The following is a 20,539-nucleotide window of genomic DNA, read 5'->3' on the forward strand; positions in this document are numbered from 1 at the left end:
GTTGGTCAATCAGAGAGTTGGCTTTGTTTGATTAGTCAGTCGGCCTCACTCACTGGGCCAATCAGATGACCACACTCGGTAGTCGTCCTCCCTATCTCCGCCAGTCGGCCTTGTTCTGTCGGTTCCCGGGCCAGCGTTGTTTGTTCGGTCAGTCAGTCGGCCTTTCTCACTTGTTCAGTTATTTGGCCTCGCTCGTTGCCATCAGACGCTCGATCAGTTAAGTCGGCCTCACGCACTCAGTCAGTTATTCGGATTTGTCCAATCAGTGAGCTCGGTAGACTTTATGTAAGCCTTCTCAGGTTGATTGGTCAGTCTGAGTGGGTCAGTCAGACGGCCTGACTCGCTCAGTCAGTCAGCCTCCCTCTATCCCTCGGTCAGTCTCTCAGCTTCACCAGATCGTTCAGTCAAGGAACCTTTGCTCCCTCGGTTGTCGGCCACTCTCAGTCGTTCAATGAGCCAATCGGACTCACTCGGCAAGTCAGCCTCACTCAGTTGGTGAGTCCTCCATCCTCGAAGTATCAGTCAGTCTGCCTCACTCACTCATTCAGTCTGCCTCACTCACTCAGTCAGTCTGCCTCACTCAGTCAGTCTGCCTCACTCACTCATGTCTGCCTCACTCAGTCAGTCTGCCTCACTCACTCACTCACTCACTCATTCAGTCTGCCTCACTCACTCAGTCAGTCTGCCTCACTCACTCACTCACTCAGTCGGTCAGTCAATAGGCATCACTTGCTCCATCTATCAGTTGATGTCACTTCCTCAGTCAGTCATTCAGCATCACTCATTCAATCATTCAATCTCTTTGTGATTTCATTCAGCCTTGCCCAATCAGCCATTGAGCCTCTCTTGGTTCATCATTCGAACTCTCTGGGTCGGTCACTCAGACACAATCAGTCAGTCGGTCGGCCCCATTCGGTCAATCATTCCGCCTTGCTTTGTCTGTCAGTCAGCTTCACTTGGCTTTTGGTTGCCTCACTACATCAGTCACAGACAAACCCTGGTCCCTTATCTATAATTAGAGGGTTATAGACAAATCTGTGCGAGGGATGAATATGATGAACAGATTGCCTGGCCAATTTGGAGCGCAGGAATTCTGGGAGGCTAGTGAGGGATCGTGACATTGGACAACTTGGCCAAACAACGGGAGAGCAGAAATGGTGAGTGGTCAACTTCTCCAGTCAGATACAGGAACCAAAATGATTGACATGTGGATCAACCAGCTGGAGAGCAGAGTTGTTGCATCATTTGAGTGTTCAATATGAAGTCAGAGAGTCCATGTGAGTAGAGCTTCCCCTCAGGTTTTAATGAATTGTTGAAATGTAGTAAAGGGGAATTTCAGCACACTTTTCAACTCCTGTCTGAACTTAGTTTGTGTCACAGTGTAAATGGCAGTGTTTGTGCAGCAACTCAGGAGCTGCAGCATGAAGCCAAATTCCAGAACAAAACCATGTAACCATACAGAATAATAACCCAACCAAAACATCCGGTTCCATATCGAATAGACCAGTAATACTGACCATAACAGCATGAAATTGGCAGAGATAACAAACAATAAAATAATGGATTTCCTTCGGTTCTCCATCTCTGGATCTCCAGCACTCTCTCCAATCTTGTGAGCTTGGAGTCTCCTGCGTGCTCTGCTGCTTACTAAAATGTGTCTGATGGTGAAAATATTGAGCATCAGGATTATAACAAATGGGCAAAATGGGTTTAGAATGTAGTGGACAAACTCAATTGTCCCCCAGACCGGAGATTGCAGAACATCCCATGTGACAACACAAAACAAGGGGGTATTCAACAGGTAATATTTATCTAATAACATAAAATACCAGAAAATGTTCTTTAAACAGCTCAGTGCAGTCACTGTTCCCAGAACCACAGCTGCCGTTTTCTCACTGCAATATTTACTTTTCAGTTTGGGGCAGCAAATGCCCACAAATCGATCGAAGGTGAAAGTGACGGTGAACCAGACAGAACAATCCGTTGCTGCATAAACTAAAACAGCGTGAATATTACACACGCGGATGGACTCCAGGAAAACAAACTGTTGCGCAAAGGTAATTGGAATTTGTCTCAATATCAGGTCAAGGATAATGACCAGTAAATCTCCCATTGACATGGCCATCAGGTAACGAGTGACACATTTGGACAGTCCACAGTTTCTGTTCTTCAGTGTCACAACTGTGATTATATTCACTGGAAGGAAAATAAAGAATTAAATTATACATCAGGCTGCGGAAACAATTGTCTCTTTGAGTGAGGTGATGTTGCCAAATACACACACACAAAACACACACAAAACACACACAGACACACACAAAACACACACACACACAAAACACACACACACACACACACACAAAACACACACAGACACACACACACACACACACAAAACACACACAAAACACACACACACACAAAACACACACAGACACACACAAAACACACACAAAACACACACACACACAAAACACACACAGACACACACAAAACACACACACACACAAAACACACACACACACAAAACACACACAGACACACACACACACACACACACAAAACACACACAGACACACACACACACACACACAAAACACACACACACACAAAACACACACAAAACACACACACACAAAACACACACAGACACACAAAACGCACACAAAAAACACACACACAAAACACACACACACAAAACACACACAGACACACAAAACACACACACGCACAAACACAAAACACACACACACACAAAACACACACAGACACACAAAATGCACACACGCACAAACACAAAACACACACACACACAAAACATACACAGACACACAAAACGCACACACACACACAAACACAAAACACACACATACACAAAACACACACAGACACACACACATACAAAACACACACACAGACACACATACAAAACACACACACATACATACAAAACATAAGCACACATACAAAACACACACGTACATACAAAACGCACACATACAAAACACACACACACAAAACACACACAGACACACACACATACAAAACACACACACAGACACACATACAAAACACACACACATACATACAAAACATAAGCACATATACAAAACACACACATACATACAAAACACACACACACATACAAAACACACACAAACATACAAAACACACACAGACACAAATACATTCAGGCACACAGTCTCTCAGACACTTACACACTGACACCATTTCATACAAAAACACAAACAAAAAGCACCCACTCACAATCATGCACACAGGAATACACTATCCTCTCACACACACAAACACACACAGAAATACACTCACAATTATACACACTTACACACACACACACTCATTCACTCGCACTAAGACACATTCTCACACAGACAGAGTTAAATTCAATCACTCACACACATAGTCATTCTATTTCACACACACACTTATATCCAGACATATATGGAATCCCACTCACACAGACAGTCACTCACACACACATTCACATACACAGACTAACAAACAAACATTGGCTCACCAAATGAAACTCACAGTCAAACACACACAAACATACACTCACACACATCCAACCGCACACACACAATTACATACTCAAAAACACAAACATGCAAACACACATGTGCATTCTCATGCTCACTATCACACACACAGACTCAAACACACACACACATGTACACACACCTTGTCTCTCTCTCACACACAGGATGGAATGTTATTAGTGCGTCCATCCGAGTTTCGCTCTATCCCACTCGAGGCCAAACGGGAATTCCATTCTCGAGCCTCACAAACCCCGGAACTGGTGTTGGTGTGTAGTAAAATTTCACTGCATTCTCTTCCACACACCCACCAACCCTTGACACACAAACACTCCCAACCACAAACACAAATGCTCTGACACCCCCAAACACATACATTCACATACTCACACACACAAACTCCCTTTCTCCCTCTTTCTCACACACACAGGAGCAAATAACACACAAAATTTACACACTCTCACACACACAAACACACACACACAAACGCAGACAAACTTACACACGCTATTCTCTTCCAAAAACAAACACATACACAGATTCACACGCAAACATAAACACACTCATACATATAGATAGAAACACAAACCCTCTCTCTCTCTCTGCCTCTGTCCATCACACATACACACACACACACACAAACATAGACACACACACACACACACACAAACATAGACACACACACACATGTACATACACACACACAGAGGCACACATGCACACAACACATCCCACACTAGAACATCCATGGACAGAAACATAGATAGATACACAGATATACACACAGACACTGACACACACACCGACTCTCTTACTCACCCATTAAAGCAGATACACACTCACACAGACACTCACATATTCTCTCTGAATTATACCCACAGACCAACACACAAACACACACACTCCCTCACGCACAAAGTCATTCACACACACAATCTCTGTCACGCACATATACATTCACACACATGCACACTTACTCTCTCATGCAAAATGACATTGAAACATTCTCACTTAGACAAATAAAAACACATTCAGATATGCTAACACTGACACAAAAACACCTGCAAAGACACAACCTTTCTCTCTAAAATGCACGCACCCACTGAAACACACACTGGCAAACAGACTCTCTCACACACACACACACACACACACACACACACACAGTCTCCCTCTCTCATACACTCCCACTCAAATATAGAAACTCCCACACTAGAAACGTACACAGATACACACACACACACACACATGGATATTCACAAAATTGCACACTCTCTCTCACAAAAAACTAAATAGACAAACAAACCCTGACATAGAAGCACACACATGAACAAAGACACGGTTTTTTTCTCCCTTTCTCTCCCACGCACATACACTCAAACACATACTCACACACCCACATACACACTCACTGACCCTTGCACAGTTTCTCACTCTCATACATACCCACACATCCACACAAACTCCCACACAGAAAGGCCCATAGACGCATTCCCAAACAGAAACACACATACACCATCTCACACACTCAGTCACATAAACACACACACAAACTCACACTTTCGCACAGTTTCTCTCCCTCTCTCTCACACACAAATATACAAACACCCTCACAGGTAGAAAATATACACTCTCACACACAAACACACACAAACACACACAAACATACTTTCACAAACACAAATAATCAACCAAATTCACATAAACCCACACTCTTTCTCTCATAGTCTCTCTCTCTCTTACACACTCACTTATAGAAACACACACACTCTCACACACACTCACACACACACACACTCGCATATACACACACACTCACCGAAACTCACATTCTCACATACACTCACATAGAAACACACACACACAAACTCTCACACTCACTCTCACAAACACACACGTACTGACACACACTCTCACACATGTACACGCAAGCAAACAGACATGCACATACACTCCCACACAATGACATTCTCAGGGATACACACAAGCATTGATGCACAGACACAGGCACACACACATACTCACACACTCAGCAACTCAAACACACACACACACAAACATGCACTCTCCGTTACACACACACTCTCATTTACCAACACACACACATACTCACACACTCACACTCAAACATGCACACACACAGATAAGCGTGCGGGCATACACACACACGCTGTCTCTATCACAGACACACACACACACACAGTTACACACAAACAGTGACGCACACAGACACAATCACACAATCTCTCACCAAACATACACACTCACACACTCAATCACACAGACACCCAAACTCTCTCTTTCACACACACACACACACACACACACACACACACACACACACGCACACACACACACACACACACACACGCCTGATATGTATCCCAAGTGTTTTTCTATCAATATGTTGAAAGTCCAATAAAGCACGGCCCAGTGCTGGATCTGGTTAACACCATAAGACAAAGGAGCAGAATTAGGCCCCGTGGCCCATGGAGTCTGCTCCGCCACTCAGTCATGGCTGATTATGTTTTGCTAATCCCCATTTTTGTGTCTGCGTGGGTTTCCTCCGGGGGCTCTGGATTCATCCCACAATCCAAAGATGTGCGGGTTAGGTTGATTGGCCAGGCTAAATTAGCCCTGAGTGTCCTGAAATGTGAAGGTTAGAGGGATTTGCGGGTAAATCTGTAGGGATTAGGAGGGAGGGCCTGGATTGGATTGTGGTCGGTACAGACTCGATGACCTTTTTGAGCAGTGTAGTGTTTCTATGATTCTATCATTCTCCTGCCTTTTCCATAGCTCCTTGTTTATTTGGAGTAAGGGGAATTATGAGGCTATCAGGCAGGAAATTGGAGGCTTAAATTGGAAAGTGATTTTCTCAGGGAAATGTACGGAAGAAATGTGGCAAATTTTCCGGGAATATTTGTCTGGAGTTCTGCACAGCAACGTTCCAATGAGACAGGGAAGTTATGGTAGGTTACAGGAACTGTGGTGTAGAAATAAATCTAATCAAGAAGAAAAGAAAAGCTTACAAAAGGTTCAGGGAGCTAGGTAATGTTAGAGATCTAGAAGAGTATACAGCTAGTAGAAAAGATCTTAAGAAGGAGATTAGGAGAGCCAGAAGGGGTCATGAGAAGGCCTTGGCAGGCTGGATTAAGGAAAACTCCGAGGTATTCTACAAATGTGAAGGGCAAGAGGGTAAGATGTGAAGGAATAGGACCTATCAGGTGTGACGGTGGGAAAGTTTGTTTGGAACCGATAGAAATAGCAGAGGCACTCAATGAATACTTTACTTCAGTATTCACAGTGGAAAAGGATCTTGGTGGTTGTAGTGCAGACTTACAGCAGACTGAAAAGCTTGAGCATGTAGATATTAGGAAAGAGGATGTGTTGGAGCTTTTGAAAAGCTTTAGATAAGTCACCAGGACCGGATGGGATGTACCCCAGGTTACTGTGGGAGGCGAGGGAAGAGATTGCTGAGCCTCTGGCAATGATCTTTGCGTCATCAATGGAGACGGGAGAGGTTCCAAAGGATTGTGGATGTGGTTCCTTTATAGAACATAGAACATTACAGCGCAGAACAGGCCCTTCGGCCCACGATGTTGCGCCGACCAGTTAAAAAACAATGACCCTCTAACCTAAACCAAACCCTTTCCATCCATAAACCTATCCACGGATCTCTTAAACGCCCCCAAACTAGGCGCATTTACAACTGCAGCAGGCAGGGCATTCCAATCCCTCACCACCCTCTTGGTAAAGAACCTACCCCTGACATCCGTCCTATAACTACCCCCCCTTAATTTAAAGCTGTGCCCCCTCGTGCTAGCTTTCTCCATCCGAGGAAAAAGGTTGTCACTGTCCACCCTATCTAAACCTCTAATCATCTTATATGTTTCAATAAGGTCCCCTCGTAGCCGCCTTCTTTCTAACGAAGACAACCTCAAATCCCTCAGTCTCTCCTCATAGGACCTTCCCTCCATACCAGGCAACATCCTGGTAAACCTCCTCTGCACCCTCTCCAAAGCCTCCACATCCTTCCTATAATGTGGGGACCAGAACTGCACACAATACTCCAAGTGCGGCCGCACCAGAGTTGTGTACAGTTGCAACATGACGCTGCGGCTCCTAAATTCAATCCCCCTACCAATAAACGCCAAGACACCGTATGCCTTCCTAACAACCCTATCTACTTGATTCCCAACTTTCAGGGATCTATGTACACATACACCTAGATCCCTCTGTTCATCCACACTATTCAGAGTCCTCCCGTTAGCCCTATACTCTACACATCCGTTATTCCTGCCAAAGTGAATTACCTCACACTTCTCCGCATTAAACTCCATCTGCCACCTCTCGGCCCAGCTCTGCAACTTGTCCAAGTCTCCCTGTAGACTAAGACAACCTTCCTCACAATCTACCACACCTCCGACTTTGGTGTCATCAGCAAATTTACTAATCCACCCAACTATACCCTCATCCAGATCATTAATAAAAATTACAAACAGCAGTGGCCCCAAAACAGATCCCTGAGGCACACCACTCGTAACTGAACTCCATGACGAATACTTACCATCAACCGCCACCCTCTGTCTCCTATCTGCTAGCCAATTCCTAATCCAGTTTCCTAAATCACCCTCAATCCCATACATCTGCAATTTCTGCAGACGCCTTCCATGGTGAACCTTATCGAACGCCTTACTAAAGTCCATATATACCACGTCAACTGCCTTACCCCCATCCACCTCTTTGGTCACTTTCTCAAAAAACTCAATAAGGTTAGTAAGGCACGACCTACCCTCCACAAAACCATGCTGACTATCTCTAATCAATTCATTACTCTCCAAATAACTATAAATCCTATTTATTTATTTATTCAAGAAAGAGAGAAGAGACAGCCCATGAAATCATAGACCAGGGAGTCTAACCTCAGTGGTTGGTAAGTTGATGGAGAAGATCCTGAGAGACAGGATTTATGAACATTTGGAGAGGTATAATACGATCAAGAATAATCAGCACGGTTTTGTCAAAGGCAGATCATGCCTTACTAGCCTGGTTGAATTTTTTGAAGATGTGACTAAACACATTGACGAAGGAAGAGCAGTAGATGTGGTTTATATGGACTTCAACAAGGCATTTGATAAAGTGCCCAATGCAAGGCTTATTGAGAAAGTGAGGGAGCATGGGATCCAAGGGAACATTGCTTTGTGGATTCAGAACTGGCTTGCCCACAGAAGGCAGAGAGTGGTTGTAGTTGGGTCTTTTTCTACATGGAGGTTGGTCACCAGTGGAGTGCCCCAGGGATCTGTTCTGGGACCCTTACTCTTTGTGATTTTTATAAATGACCTGGATGAGGAAGTGGAGGGATGGGTTGGTAAGTTTGCCGATGACACAAAGGTTGGAGGTGTTGTGGATAGTGTGGAGGGATGTCAGAAGTTGCAGCGTAACAGAGATAGGATGCAAGACTGGGCAGAGAAATGGCAGATGGAACCAAGGGGGCAAACTGAGTCTGAAACTGGAGGACATTTGAAGGAGATTGGATGAATATTTCTTATCAGTCTTCACTCAGCAAAAGGAGGTAGATTTCAAGAAAAGAGACATACAGTTTCACAAAGGAAAAGGGGAGTGTCCAGTTGCATACACAAAGTTTATTGCTGGGTTGCTTATTGATTTTTATGATACAAGTGACAATGTGGTGGATGACACATAGATTGGCAAGATGGTTTAACAGTGAAGAAGATGCTTGTCGGTTACGGGAGGATATCAATGTCTCGATCACATGTGCAGAACATTAGCAGATTGTTCAAAAATCTGACAAGTGTCTTGGGGCGCACTTCGAAAAAAATAGATAACTTTGGGCTTGTACTCACTGCACTTCAGAAGAATGAGTGGGGATCGCTTCAGGCTCTGTAAAATACTGAAGGGGACTTTGAACAGATGTCTGTTCCTTTAGGGATATCTAAAACAAGAGATCACAGAGATTGAGAGAAGTTCTCTTCACTCAAAGGTGAATCCATGGAATTCTCTGCCCATTGAAGTGGTGGAGGCTGCCTCGCTGAATATGTTTAAGTCACGGGTAGATAGTGCAGATTTGCAGCAGACTGAAAAGCTTGAGCATGTAGATATTAAGAAAGAGGATGTGTTGGAGCTTTTGAAAAGCTTTAGTTAAGTCACTGGGACCGGATGGGATACACCCCAGGCTACTGTGGGAGGCAAGGGAGGAGATTGCTGATCCTCTGTCGATGATCTTTGCATTGTCAATGGAGACGGGTGAGATTCCGGAGGATTGGAGGATTGCGGATGTGGTTCCTTTATTCAAGAAAGGAAGTAGAGATAGCCCTGGAAATTATAGACCGGTGAGTCTAACCTCAGTGGTTGGTAAGTTGATGGAGAAGATCCTGAGAGACAGGATTTATGAACATTTGGAGAGGTATAATATGGTTAAGAATCGTCAGCACGGCTTTGTCAAAGGCAGATAGGGGAGATAGGTTTCTGATAGACAAGGGAATTAAGGGTTATGGGGAGAAAGCGGGAAAGTGGAACTGGTCCACTTCAGATCAGCCATGACCTTATTGAATGGTGGGGCAGGCTCGAGGGGCTAGATGGCCTACTCCTGCTCCTATTTCTTATGTTCAAAACTGAGATGCAGAGAAACTGATCTCAGAGAATTATGAAAATGTGGAACTCGTTGCCCCAGAGTGCAATGGAGGCAGAATCAATCCACAGATTTGAGGAAGAGATAGATGGAGTAAATACATCCACACCTCCTTCCTCCAGAGAGGGATGTAGATGAGTGAGTAAAGCCTTTACTGTTGGAATATTATATAACACATTCTGAAGTTACGTGCCCTGGTCAAAGGGATAAAGGAGCTGCCTATTATTTAAATGGAGAATGACTGCAGACAGAGGGATTTGTCAGTCCTCATGAATAAACCGCAAAATGTTAGCATACAGGAAAGCGAATGGAACGTTGGCCTTTAGTTTCAAAGGAAAGCCTTATTAAAACTATACAAGGAAGTACTTACACCACACTTGAAATAGTGTGAACAGATTTAGTCGCCTTCCCTAAAAAAAATGCACATCATAGATTGTGAGGAAGGGTGTCATAGTTTGCAGGAAGACTTGGACAGGTTGCAGAGCTGGGCCGAGAGGTGGCGGATGGAGTTTAATGCGGAGAAATGTGAGGTAATTCACTTTGGCAGGAATAACAGATGTGTCGAGTATAGGGCTAACGAGAGGACTTTGAATAGTGTGGATGAACAGCGGGATCTAGGTGTATGTGTACATAGATCCCTGAAAGTTGGGAATCAAGTAGATAAGGTTGTTAAGAAGGCATACGGTGTCTTAGCGTTTATTGGCAGGGGGATTGAATTTAGGAGTCGCAGCGTCATGTTGCAACTGTACACTACTCTGGTGCGGCCGCACTTGGAGTACTGTGTGCAGTTCTGGTCCCCACATTACAGGAAGGATGTGGAGGCGTTGGAGAGGGTGCAGAGGAGGTTTACCAGGATGTTGCCTGGTATGGAGGGGAGGTCCTATGAGGAGAGACTGAGGGATTTGGGGTTGTTTTCGTTAGAAAGAAGGCGGCTAAGAGGGGATCTTATTGAAACATATAAGATGATTGGAGGTTTAGATAGGGTGGACAGTGATAGCCTTTTTCCTCGGATGGAGAAAGCTAGCACGAGGGGGCATGGCTTTAAATTAAGGGGGGTAGTTATAGGACGGATGTCAGGGGTAGGTTCTTTACCCAGAGGGTGGTGAGGGATTGGAATGCCCTGCCTGCTGCAGTTGTAAATGCGCCTAGTTTGGGGGCGTTTAAGAGATCCGTGGATTGGTTTATGGACGAAAAGGGATTGGTTTAGGTTAGTGGGTCATTGTTTTTTAACTGGTCGGCGCAACATCGTGGGCCGAAGGGCCTGTTCTGCGCTGTAATGTTCTATGTTCTATGTTCTATCAGAGACAGTCCTGAAAAAAAATCACTGGGTTGATCCCGGGAATGAAGGGATTTTCTTAAGAGGAGAGGTTGAATAGATTGGGCCTGAACTCACTTGAGTTCAAAAGCAACAGAGGTGACTGTACTGAGACACGTGGGAGTCTCAGGGGGTTTACAGAGTCCATGCTGACAGGTTGTTTCTCCGAGCGAATCTACGACCAGAGGGTGCAATCTCAATGTAAGGCATCGTCCATTGAAGACAGAGATGAGGAGGAGTGTATTGTCTGAGAGGGTAGTGAATCTCTGGTATTCTTTACCCCTGAGAGCTTCAGAGGCTGGGTGGTTAAGGAATCCTTAATCCAAGGCTGGGATTGTCAAATCTTTAATCCGTTAAGGAATCGAGGCTTGTGGGATGAAGTGGGAAGTTGGAGTTGAGAATTATATCAGATCAGCCTTGATCTCATTGAATGGTGGAGAAGATTTGATGGACAGAATAGCCTAGTTCTGTCCCGATGTTTTTAACAGTTTTATGCTCTATTGGTTTTTGCTGAGACCTCTTCTTCCTCCTTTGAGGTTAGATACATTTTCTCGCCCCCTTCTTGTTGCAGTGTCTTACCCCTCAGTGATCACACAACAAGCCAGAGACATGCCAAGTACCCTGGAAGGTGCAGGGAAGAGAATGCTCCTCTCAAAATGTGCGTCACTTAGGAGATCATCAGTTATTATTGATCCTGAGCAGAACTCTCTGGTCTATAGATTGTTCCCGTATCCAGCACCCAGGAAACCATCAACATTGAGGGAGGATAATCAATGCACTGGAAGGTACTGGTTGCTGTGCCTGAAACTTGTTGGTTTTGCCATGAGAAGACAGCATTGCCCATGATCCAGAGTTGTACACTGGCACATTGCAAGGTCCAGGACTATGTGCCGAGGGATATATTACAGCTTGGGTTAACCGCACAGGGGAGATATTAATGCCTGGGAGTTTCCGCCGAGACTATACCAAGGGGCTAGAAACTGTCGATGACCTTGGGCTGAATGACTGATCTCGAATGCACTTTGTAGATGACAAGTGTGGTAATTTCATTGAGGAAACTCAGAGTGGAGCATGTTGTACGGGGAAATGATGAATAAATAGAACACCAAACATCAAACATTACAGCACAGTACAGGCCCTTCAGCCCTCGATGTTGCGCCGACCAGTGGAACCAATCTAATGACCCTCTAACCTAAACTATTCCAATGTTATCCATATGCCTATCCACTGACCATTTGAACGCCCTTAAAGTTGGTGAGTCCACAACTGCTGCAGGCAGGGCATTCCACACCCTTACTACCCTCTGAGTAAAGAACCTACCTCTGACATCCGTCCTATAATTACCACCCCTTAATTTAGAGCTATGTCCCGTCGTGTTAGCCATCACCATCCGAGGAAAAAGGCTCTCACTGTCCACCCTATCCAATCCTCTGATCATCTTGTATGCCTCAATTAGGTCACCTCTCAACCTTCTTCTCTCCAATGAAAATAACCTCAAGTCCCTCAGCCTTTCCTCATAAGACCTTCCCACCATACCAGGCAACATCCTGGTAAACCTCCTCTGCACCCTTTCCAATGCCTCCACATCTTTCTTATAATGCGGTGACCAGAACTGTACGCAATACTCCAAGTGCGGCCGCACCAGAGTTTTGTACAGTTGCAACATGATCTCATGGTCTGTACTACTGCATCTTCCGTAATGTACAATTTAATTTTTTTTTCTCATTTGCTTTTACACATTTTGTCAAGAAAGGAAAATGAAGGGAATGTGTTTGGTGAAATTGTATAATATTTCTGAAAAACTATTTTAGATTCAATATAAATATTAAATGGATAAAGATAATCTAGTCCTCAGGTTAAAAAGTTTAAATGTGCCCGCTCTGTGATTAGGGTTATGTCTTGCTGATGACTATAAATTGTGTAATTTACATCTTTCACTGACATTGTTAAAGTTCGAAACAGTTTGATAGAAATGTTGCTACACTGCTTATACTGTTTTGAGAAGAGGTTGCACTCTGTTCATACTGGCCTGCAGAGTATAATTAAAAAGTCATTCTGGATCATGTAGTTAATTTGAGATGTCTGTGATTATACCAGATCTGTACAGCTCAGGGACATTAACATTAGTTAAGTTCACACTGCAGATACGCACCAATAACTTTGTGTTTATTCCTTTCCTGCACTCGTCCCAGATCCTGGAAAATTCTGATCTTTCAAGTTCTCAGCTTTTAATGTTTGGAAGGCTTCAAGTCTCCATGATGTTTGTAGGCAGTGCATTCCAGATTCCTGCCCACTCCCCCCCCACTGCCCCCACCAGCTACCGCCACCCCCCCCCACCCTCCTCTCAAATCTCCTCTTAATCACCTGCCCTTCATCCTAAAGCTGAGTTCTCGTGACTGACATTTCAATCAATGGGAACAGTTGCTCCCTTTACCCTGATCCTCATCATTTATTACAACTCAATCATGCCTCCTGTGCCATCTCAGCTCTCGATACAACACTCCAAGCTTATACAACATCTCCTTACAGCTCAAATGTTCCATCCTGGGCAACATTCTGGATAGTACTCATGATGTGGAGATGTTGGTGTTGGACTGGGGTAAACACAGTCAGAAGTCTGACAACAGCAGGTTAAAGTCCAACCGATTTATTTGATAGTAAACTCACAAGATTTCGGGGTTTGTCTCTTCGTCTCCATTCACCTGACGAAGGGACAAACCCCGAAAGCTTGTGAGTTTACTATCAAATCAATCGGTTGGACTTTAACCTGGTGTTGTCAGACTTCGTACAACATTCTGGATCCAGTGGTTGGGAAACAGAAATTGAGATTAGAACTGAACATCATGAAATCCATGTTCCCAAGCAAGATCATTAGATAATGAAATTACAAATATAAAAGCTGATATAAGGAATTACCAGGGACCTCAAAAGTAGCAAAGACGAGAAAAAGGAATATCAGAAACAATGAAACATTTGGAGTAAGTTCCACTTCAGATCCGCCATGATCTTATTGAATGGCGGGGCAGGCTCAAAGGGCTAGATGGCCGACTCCTGCTCCTATTTCTTACGTTCTTAAGTTATGTTCTAAGTTCAACACTGAATACAGAGACTGAAAAGAGCGAGCACAAGTACAAACAGGCCAGAGAACAGAGCAACAGTCATACCGTTAAACAGAGAGATTTGAAATATTAACAGGATGAAGACACTTACCAGGGACACCAACGATAGCTAGGATGGGATAGTAAATCCCTTGAATAACCATGAGTGCAAATTCAATGCGAGATGTTAATAGTTTCACATCTTTAGAAAGGTAGTAAAGACCCGAGATAAAACTCCTGTCGACTGTTGTAACATTCCAGTCCATCGCTCTCAGATTCTCATCCATTCCCATTTCTATATTTTCGGATTCTAATCACTCCTCTTCCTTTTCCTGAAACTACTGATCTCTGCTTGTGTCGGGGTCCACGCTCCCGCTGGCAGTGGAATAACACATTCAAAGGAAACCCATATTAATAGCAGAGGGGAAACCTTCTGAGACACTGGCCAGGCCCATGGAGACTGCCATTAATCATAGTCAATAAACAAACAGATTCAGATCATACCGTTCGTTTCAACACATTTTATATCAAAATGGACAAAAACAAATTGTTCATTCTGGATCACAGTAAGATTTGTGCTGAGCAATCTGCTGAGGGTTCTGACAGCTCACAGAACATCTCCATTTCTTTGGGGAAATATTGTAGTTCATAAGGGCTGTCCTCTTGGCTTCAGGAACTGACACTATTTCAACACAAAAACATCCTCAAACCGGTCTTCTGATGTCTTTCTCAGTACACAGTTAGTGCACAGTGATCGATGGTGTTGATATATGAGGAGAGACAGAATTGCTTAGCAACATAATCTGTGGAGTTTAGGAGAATGAGGAAGGATCTCTTCAGCCCAGACTAGGTAACATTCTCTTGACTCTCCTCTGTACTCCTTCTCATCTAAAGAAAAATAGTGCAGCACGGAAACAGGCCCACCAAGACTGTGCCTTAACAGGACGTGGAGACCCTGGAGAGAGTGCAGAGGAGGTTTACCAGGATGCTGCCTGGTATGGAAGGGCTGGGTTATGAGGAAAGATTGGGCAAATTGGGGCTGTTTTCCCTTGAAAGATGGCGACTGAGCGGGGATCTAATCGAGGTGTATGAGATTATGAAGGGTATAGATAGAGTAAACAGTGGTAAGCATTTTCCTAGGTTGGATACAAAAATCAAGAGGGCCCACAGGCTTAGGGTGAGTGGTGGGGGGGCGGGGGAGGTATAATTCGGATGTTAGAGGGAGGTTTTTCACACAGAGGGTTGTGGGGGCCTGGAATGCACTGCCAAGTAGGGTGGTGGAGGCAGGCACGCTGGGGTTGTTTAAGGCTTACCTAGGTAGGCACATAAGCGGACTAGAGATGGAGGGATACAAAGGATTGTTCTAAATAAGGATCAAGAGCCTTAGGACGTTCCTGGAAATCAACTGATTCCTACGGACTGTCCAACATATTTTATGGCTCACTTGTCTTACGTTTGAGCTTCTGGGGATTCCGTGAATGTCTGTCTAAGTTGTGTATGTTATTGATGTCTTTTTTTTAATCCACAGGTGATTGGGTCCGCCTTGTTGTCCAACACGCGGTGGGTCGTGCGAGGGCTGCTCTTGGATGTTGTTTCGAGAGTTGCCTAGTGCTTCACGTCGTTAGTGTACGCTTAAACTGGACCAACTGACGGGCAACACGACAGCTCAGTGACTATCACTGATTGCTGTGCAGACACATGGATTTGGGTCGGTGTCTGTGGGAGTTTGCGCATTCTCCCCGTGCTTGCGTGGGTTTTCTCAAGTGGCAGCGTGGGCTTGTTGGGCCAAAGGGCCTGTTTCCTGTGCTGTGTTGTTCTTTGTGTTTGTTTTTTTGTATATCTCTGGAATCAAGTATTTTCTTGCCTCTCCCTGGTCCCTCCACTCTTGCCCATTCATGAGTCAATCCAGATGCCTCTGGATCATTATTAAAGAATCTGCTTCCACCATCTCCTCTGGCAGTGCGTTCCAAACCTTTACAAAGCTCCGTGTGAAAAACCTGCCATGTATACTTATTTTAAACTTTTACTCTCTCAATTCTGATCAGCAGTACGGTGGCAGAGTCCCTGTCTCACAGCACCAGGGACCTGGGTTCAATTCCAGCCTTGGATCACCGTCTGTGCGAAGTTTGCACTTTCTCCCCATGTCTGAGTGGTTTTCCTCTGGGTGGCACTGGTTTCTTCCCTTAGTCCAAAGTTGTGAGGGACAGGTTGATTGGCCGTGCTAAATTGACACTGGCGTCAGCGCGATTCACAGGGCAAATATGTGGGGTTATGGGAATAGGGCCTTTGTGGGATTGAACATAGAACATTCCAGCACAGTACAGACCCTTCGGCCCTCAATGTTGCACCGACCAGTGGAACCAATCTAATGACCCTCTAACCTAAACTATTCCAACGTTATCCATATGCCTATCCACTGACCATTTGAACGCCCTTAAAGTTGGCGAGTCCACAACTGCTGCAGGCAGGGCATTCCACACCCTTACTACCCTCTGAGTAAAGAACCTACCTCTGACATCCATCCTATAATTACCACCCCTTAATTTAAAGCTATGTCCCCTCGTGTTAGTCATCACCATCCGAGGAAAAAGGCTCTCACTGTCCACCCTATCTAACCAAAGAACAAAGAACAAAGAACAACACAGCACGGGAAACAGGCCCTTCGGCCCAACGAGCCCGCGCCGCCGTCCTACTATCTCAGTGACCTATTCATGATTTTAGTCTACGCCTAACGTGCGAGGATCAGGGAGGTCCAATTTAGGGACAATTTTAGTACCCAATCAATCAGCCTAAAAGCACTAAAACCCTCTGATCATCTTGTATGCCTCAATTAGGTCACCTCTTAACCTTCTTCTCTCTAATGAAAATAACCTCAAGTCCCTCAGTCTCTCCTCATAAGACCTTCCCACCATACCAGGCAACATCCTGGTAAACCTCCTCTGCACCCTTTCCAATGCCTCCACATCTTTCTTATAATGCGGTGACCAGAACTGTACGCAATACTCCAAATGCGGCCGCACCAGAGTTTTGTACAGTTGTAACATGACCTCACGGCTCCAAAATTCAATCCCTCTACCAATAAAAGCTAACACACCATACGCCTTCTTAACAACCTTATCAACCTGGGTGCCAACTTTCAGGGATCTATGCACATGTACCCCGAGATCTCTCTGCTCGTCAAAAATAAATACATAAATATATATATCAATGTATTTAAGTCACGGGTAGATAGGTTTCTGATAGACAAGGGGATTAAGGGTTATGGGGAGAAAGCGGGAAAGTGGAACTGATCCACTTCAGATCAGCCATGATCTTATTGAATGGCGGGGCAGGCTCGAAGGGATAGATGGCTGACTCCTGCTCCTATTTCTTATGTTCTTATTAAAAATGGAGATGGGAAGGAATTTCCACCCTCAGGTTTTCAGTATGCTGGTCAATTCCATTTTCTGGAGATAGCAACTAATATTAATCATCAAATTTATCATACTAATTTACATATTCAAAAGTATTAACAAGTTAGTGTCATTGTAGACAGGCAGGATGAGAATTCTAGATCACATTCAGATTAGACATATTCTAATTGAAGATTTTATTTCCTACAATTTTCTTTCTACAATTGCTAATGTTTCAATGAATAGTTTGATGATTTGATAGCTGTTAGTTGCTCCCATTGAATATTACTTTGATGAAATTTAAACAAATTATAAAAGTGTTACCTGACTTCAAATTTTCCAAGCGGTTGTACACTTTCCTACTATTTCAAAATGCAAATCCGTGCTTTTTTCTCTTGTTCTTGACCTGAATCCAAATCAAGTTGCGAGTTGTCAGTTGGGGAGGATGACCCCCGACCCCGGCCCACCAAGCTGAATCGAGGCTGTTTGTTTCCAGGACAATTCCTTCCAGGATGAAGAAGGTCACTCTGCAAATAACCAGGCAGTGAAACAGCTCTGCTTCATTTGGTGCAGAACTGGGAAATCGTGTCAGAAGCTGTCTGATGGTTTGAACATTCAGAGTTAAGGAGGAGTGCACTCACTGCTGAGATTGAGATTCAGAGATCTGGGAATGCAGAATGCTCAACTCCTCTACTGGATGTTACTCTCATTTACCCGTCCTATCCCTCACCCACCCTGCCTCTCCTTTCCATGGCCCAAGTCTCCTTCCGTCATCTGGTCACTGTCTTTCCTGCCCCGTCTCTCCATCCCTCCCCTGCCCCCCCGTCCCCCTCTCGTCCGGTCTATCCCTCAAAAACAATCACTTTACCTCCCTCGCCCTATTCTCCCTCCCTCACCCTATTCACTCTCCCTCGCCCATTTCACCCTCCCTCACCCTATTCTCCCTCCCTCGCCCTATTCTCCCTCCCTCACTCTATTCTCCCTCCCTCGCCCTATTCTCCCTCCCTCGCCCTATTCTCCCTCCCTCGCCCTATTCACTCTCCCTCGCCCGTTTCTCCCTCCCTCGCCCTATTCTCCCTCCCTCGCCCTATTCACTCTCCCTCGCCCGTTTCTCCCTCCCTCGCCTTCTCTTTCATTCATTTCTTCTCCTCCTCTTTCACACCATTTTTCCTCATTCACCCCGTCTCTCCCTCAGTCACATTCTCTCTCCATCCATCACTCGATCTCTCCCTCCCTCACCCCGTCTCTCCCTCAGTCACATTCTCTCTCCATCCATCACTCGATCTCTCCCTCCCTCACCCCGTCTCTCCCTCAGTCACATTCTCTCTCCATCCATCACTCGATCTCTCCCTCCCTCACCCCGTCTCTCCCTCAGTCACATTCTCTCTCCATCCATCACTCGATCTCTCCCTCCCTCACCCCGTCTCTTTCACCCTCACTGAGTTTCTACATTCCTCACAATTTCCTAACACAATCGACAGGAAATTTCTCCATCCCCCCCCCCTCCCCCGTCTCATCTCGTCTCTCACTGCATCACCCCACTTCTCCTCCTATCTATTCCATCTCTCTGTCCAACACCCGCCCCCCCCCCACCCTGTATTTCCCTCTTTTAACCCCTTTCTCCCACATTTGCTCTGTCTGGAGATGGAGAGAGAGGTTCCCTCCATCAGCCCGTCCCTCGCGCATTTGCTTCTGCCTCCACCTTTCTGTCCCTTGTCTCATCTCGCCCTCCCTCGCCCCTCCTTTTTTTAACCTTGACCCGTGCCTCCTCCCCTCCCTCCGTCTGGCCATCTCCTCATCCTGTCTCTCCCTCCCTCGTTTGTCACTCTTTCCATCCCTTCATCTCTCCCTCCCTCTGCTCAGCTCCCCTTCCCTCCCCTCCCCCCTCCCCTCCCCCAATTCCCTCAGCCCCCAATTCTCTCCCCCCTCATTCTCTCTCCCCCCTCATTCTCTCTCCCCCCTCATTCTCTCTCCCCCTCATTCTCTCTCCCCCCTCATTCTCTCTCCCCCCTCATTCTCTCTCCCCCTCATTCTCTCTCCCCCTCATTCTCTCTCCCCCTCATTCTCTCTCCCCCCTCATTCTCTCTCCCCCCTCATTCTCTCACCCCCCCATTCTCTCTCCCCCTCATTCTCTCTCCCCCTCATTCTCTCTCCCCCCTCATTCTCTCACCCCCCCCATTCTCTCTCTCCCCTCATTCTCTCACCCCTCATTCTCTCTCCCCCCTCATTCTCTCTCCCCCCTCATTCTCTCTCCCCCTCATTCTCTCTCTCCCCTCATTCTCTCTCCCCCTCATTCTCTCTCTCCCCTCATTCTCTCTCTCCCCTCATTCTCTCTCCCCCCTCATTCTCTCTCCCCCCTCATTCTCTCCCCCCTCATTCTCTCTCCCCCCATTCTCTCTCCCCCCTCATTCTCTCTCCCCCCATTCTCTCTCCCCCCTCATTCTCTCCCCCCCTCATTCTCTCTCCCCCTCATTCTCTCTCCCCCCATTCTCTCTCCCCCTCATTCTCTCCCCCCCCTCATTCTCTCT

At 45.5% G+C, this 20,539-nt stretch overlaps 1 protein-coding gene across 1 annotated transcript; it reads right to left on the reverse strand.

The window, feature by feature from the left end:
- Positions 1-1,294: 1,294 nt before the first annotated feature.
- Positions 1,295-14,906, reverse strand: LOC145357200 (putative G-protein coupled receptor 139). Its single transcript, XM_080210319.1, has 2 exons — positions 14,732-14,906; positions 1,295-2,196 (listed from the first exon to the last, which is right to left on the reverse strand). The coding sequence occupies exons 1-2, from the start codon at positions 14,904-14,906 to the stop codon at positions 1,295-1,297; spliced, it is 1,077 nt and encodes a 358-aa protein (XP_080066445.1).
- Between the last annotated feature and the right edge of the window lie 5,633 nt (positions 14,907-20,539).

Source organism: Carcharhinus amblyrhynchos, chromosome 23, assembly GCF_965287045.1.
Source record: "Carcharhinus amblyrhynchos chromosome 23, sCarAmb.v2.hapA, whole genome shotgun sequence".
NCBI classification, from domain to species: domain Eukaryota; kingdom Metazoa; phylum Chordata; class Chondrichthyes; order Carcharhiniformes; family Carcharhinidae; genus Carcharhinus; species Carcharhinus amblyrhynchos.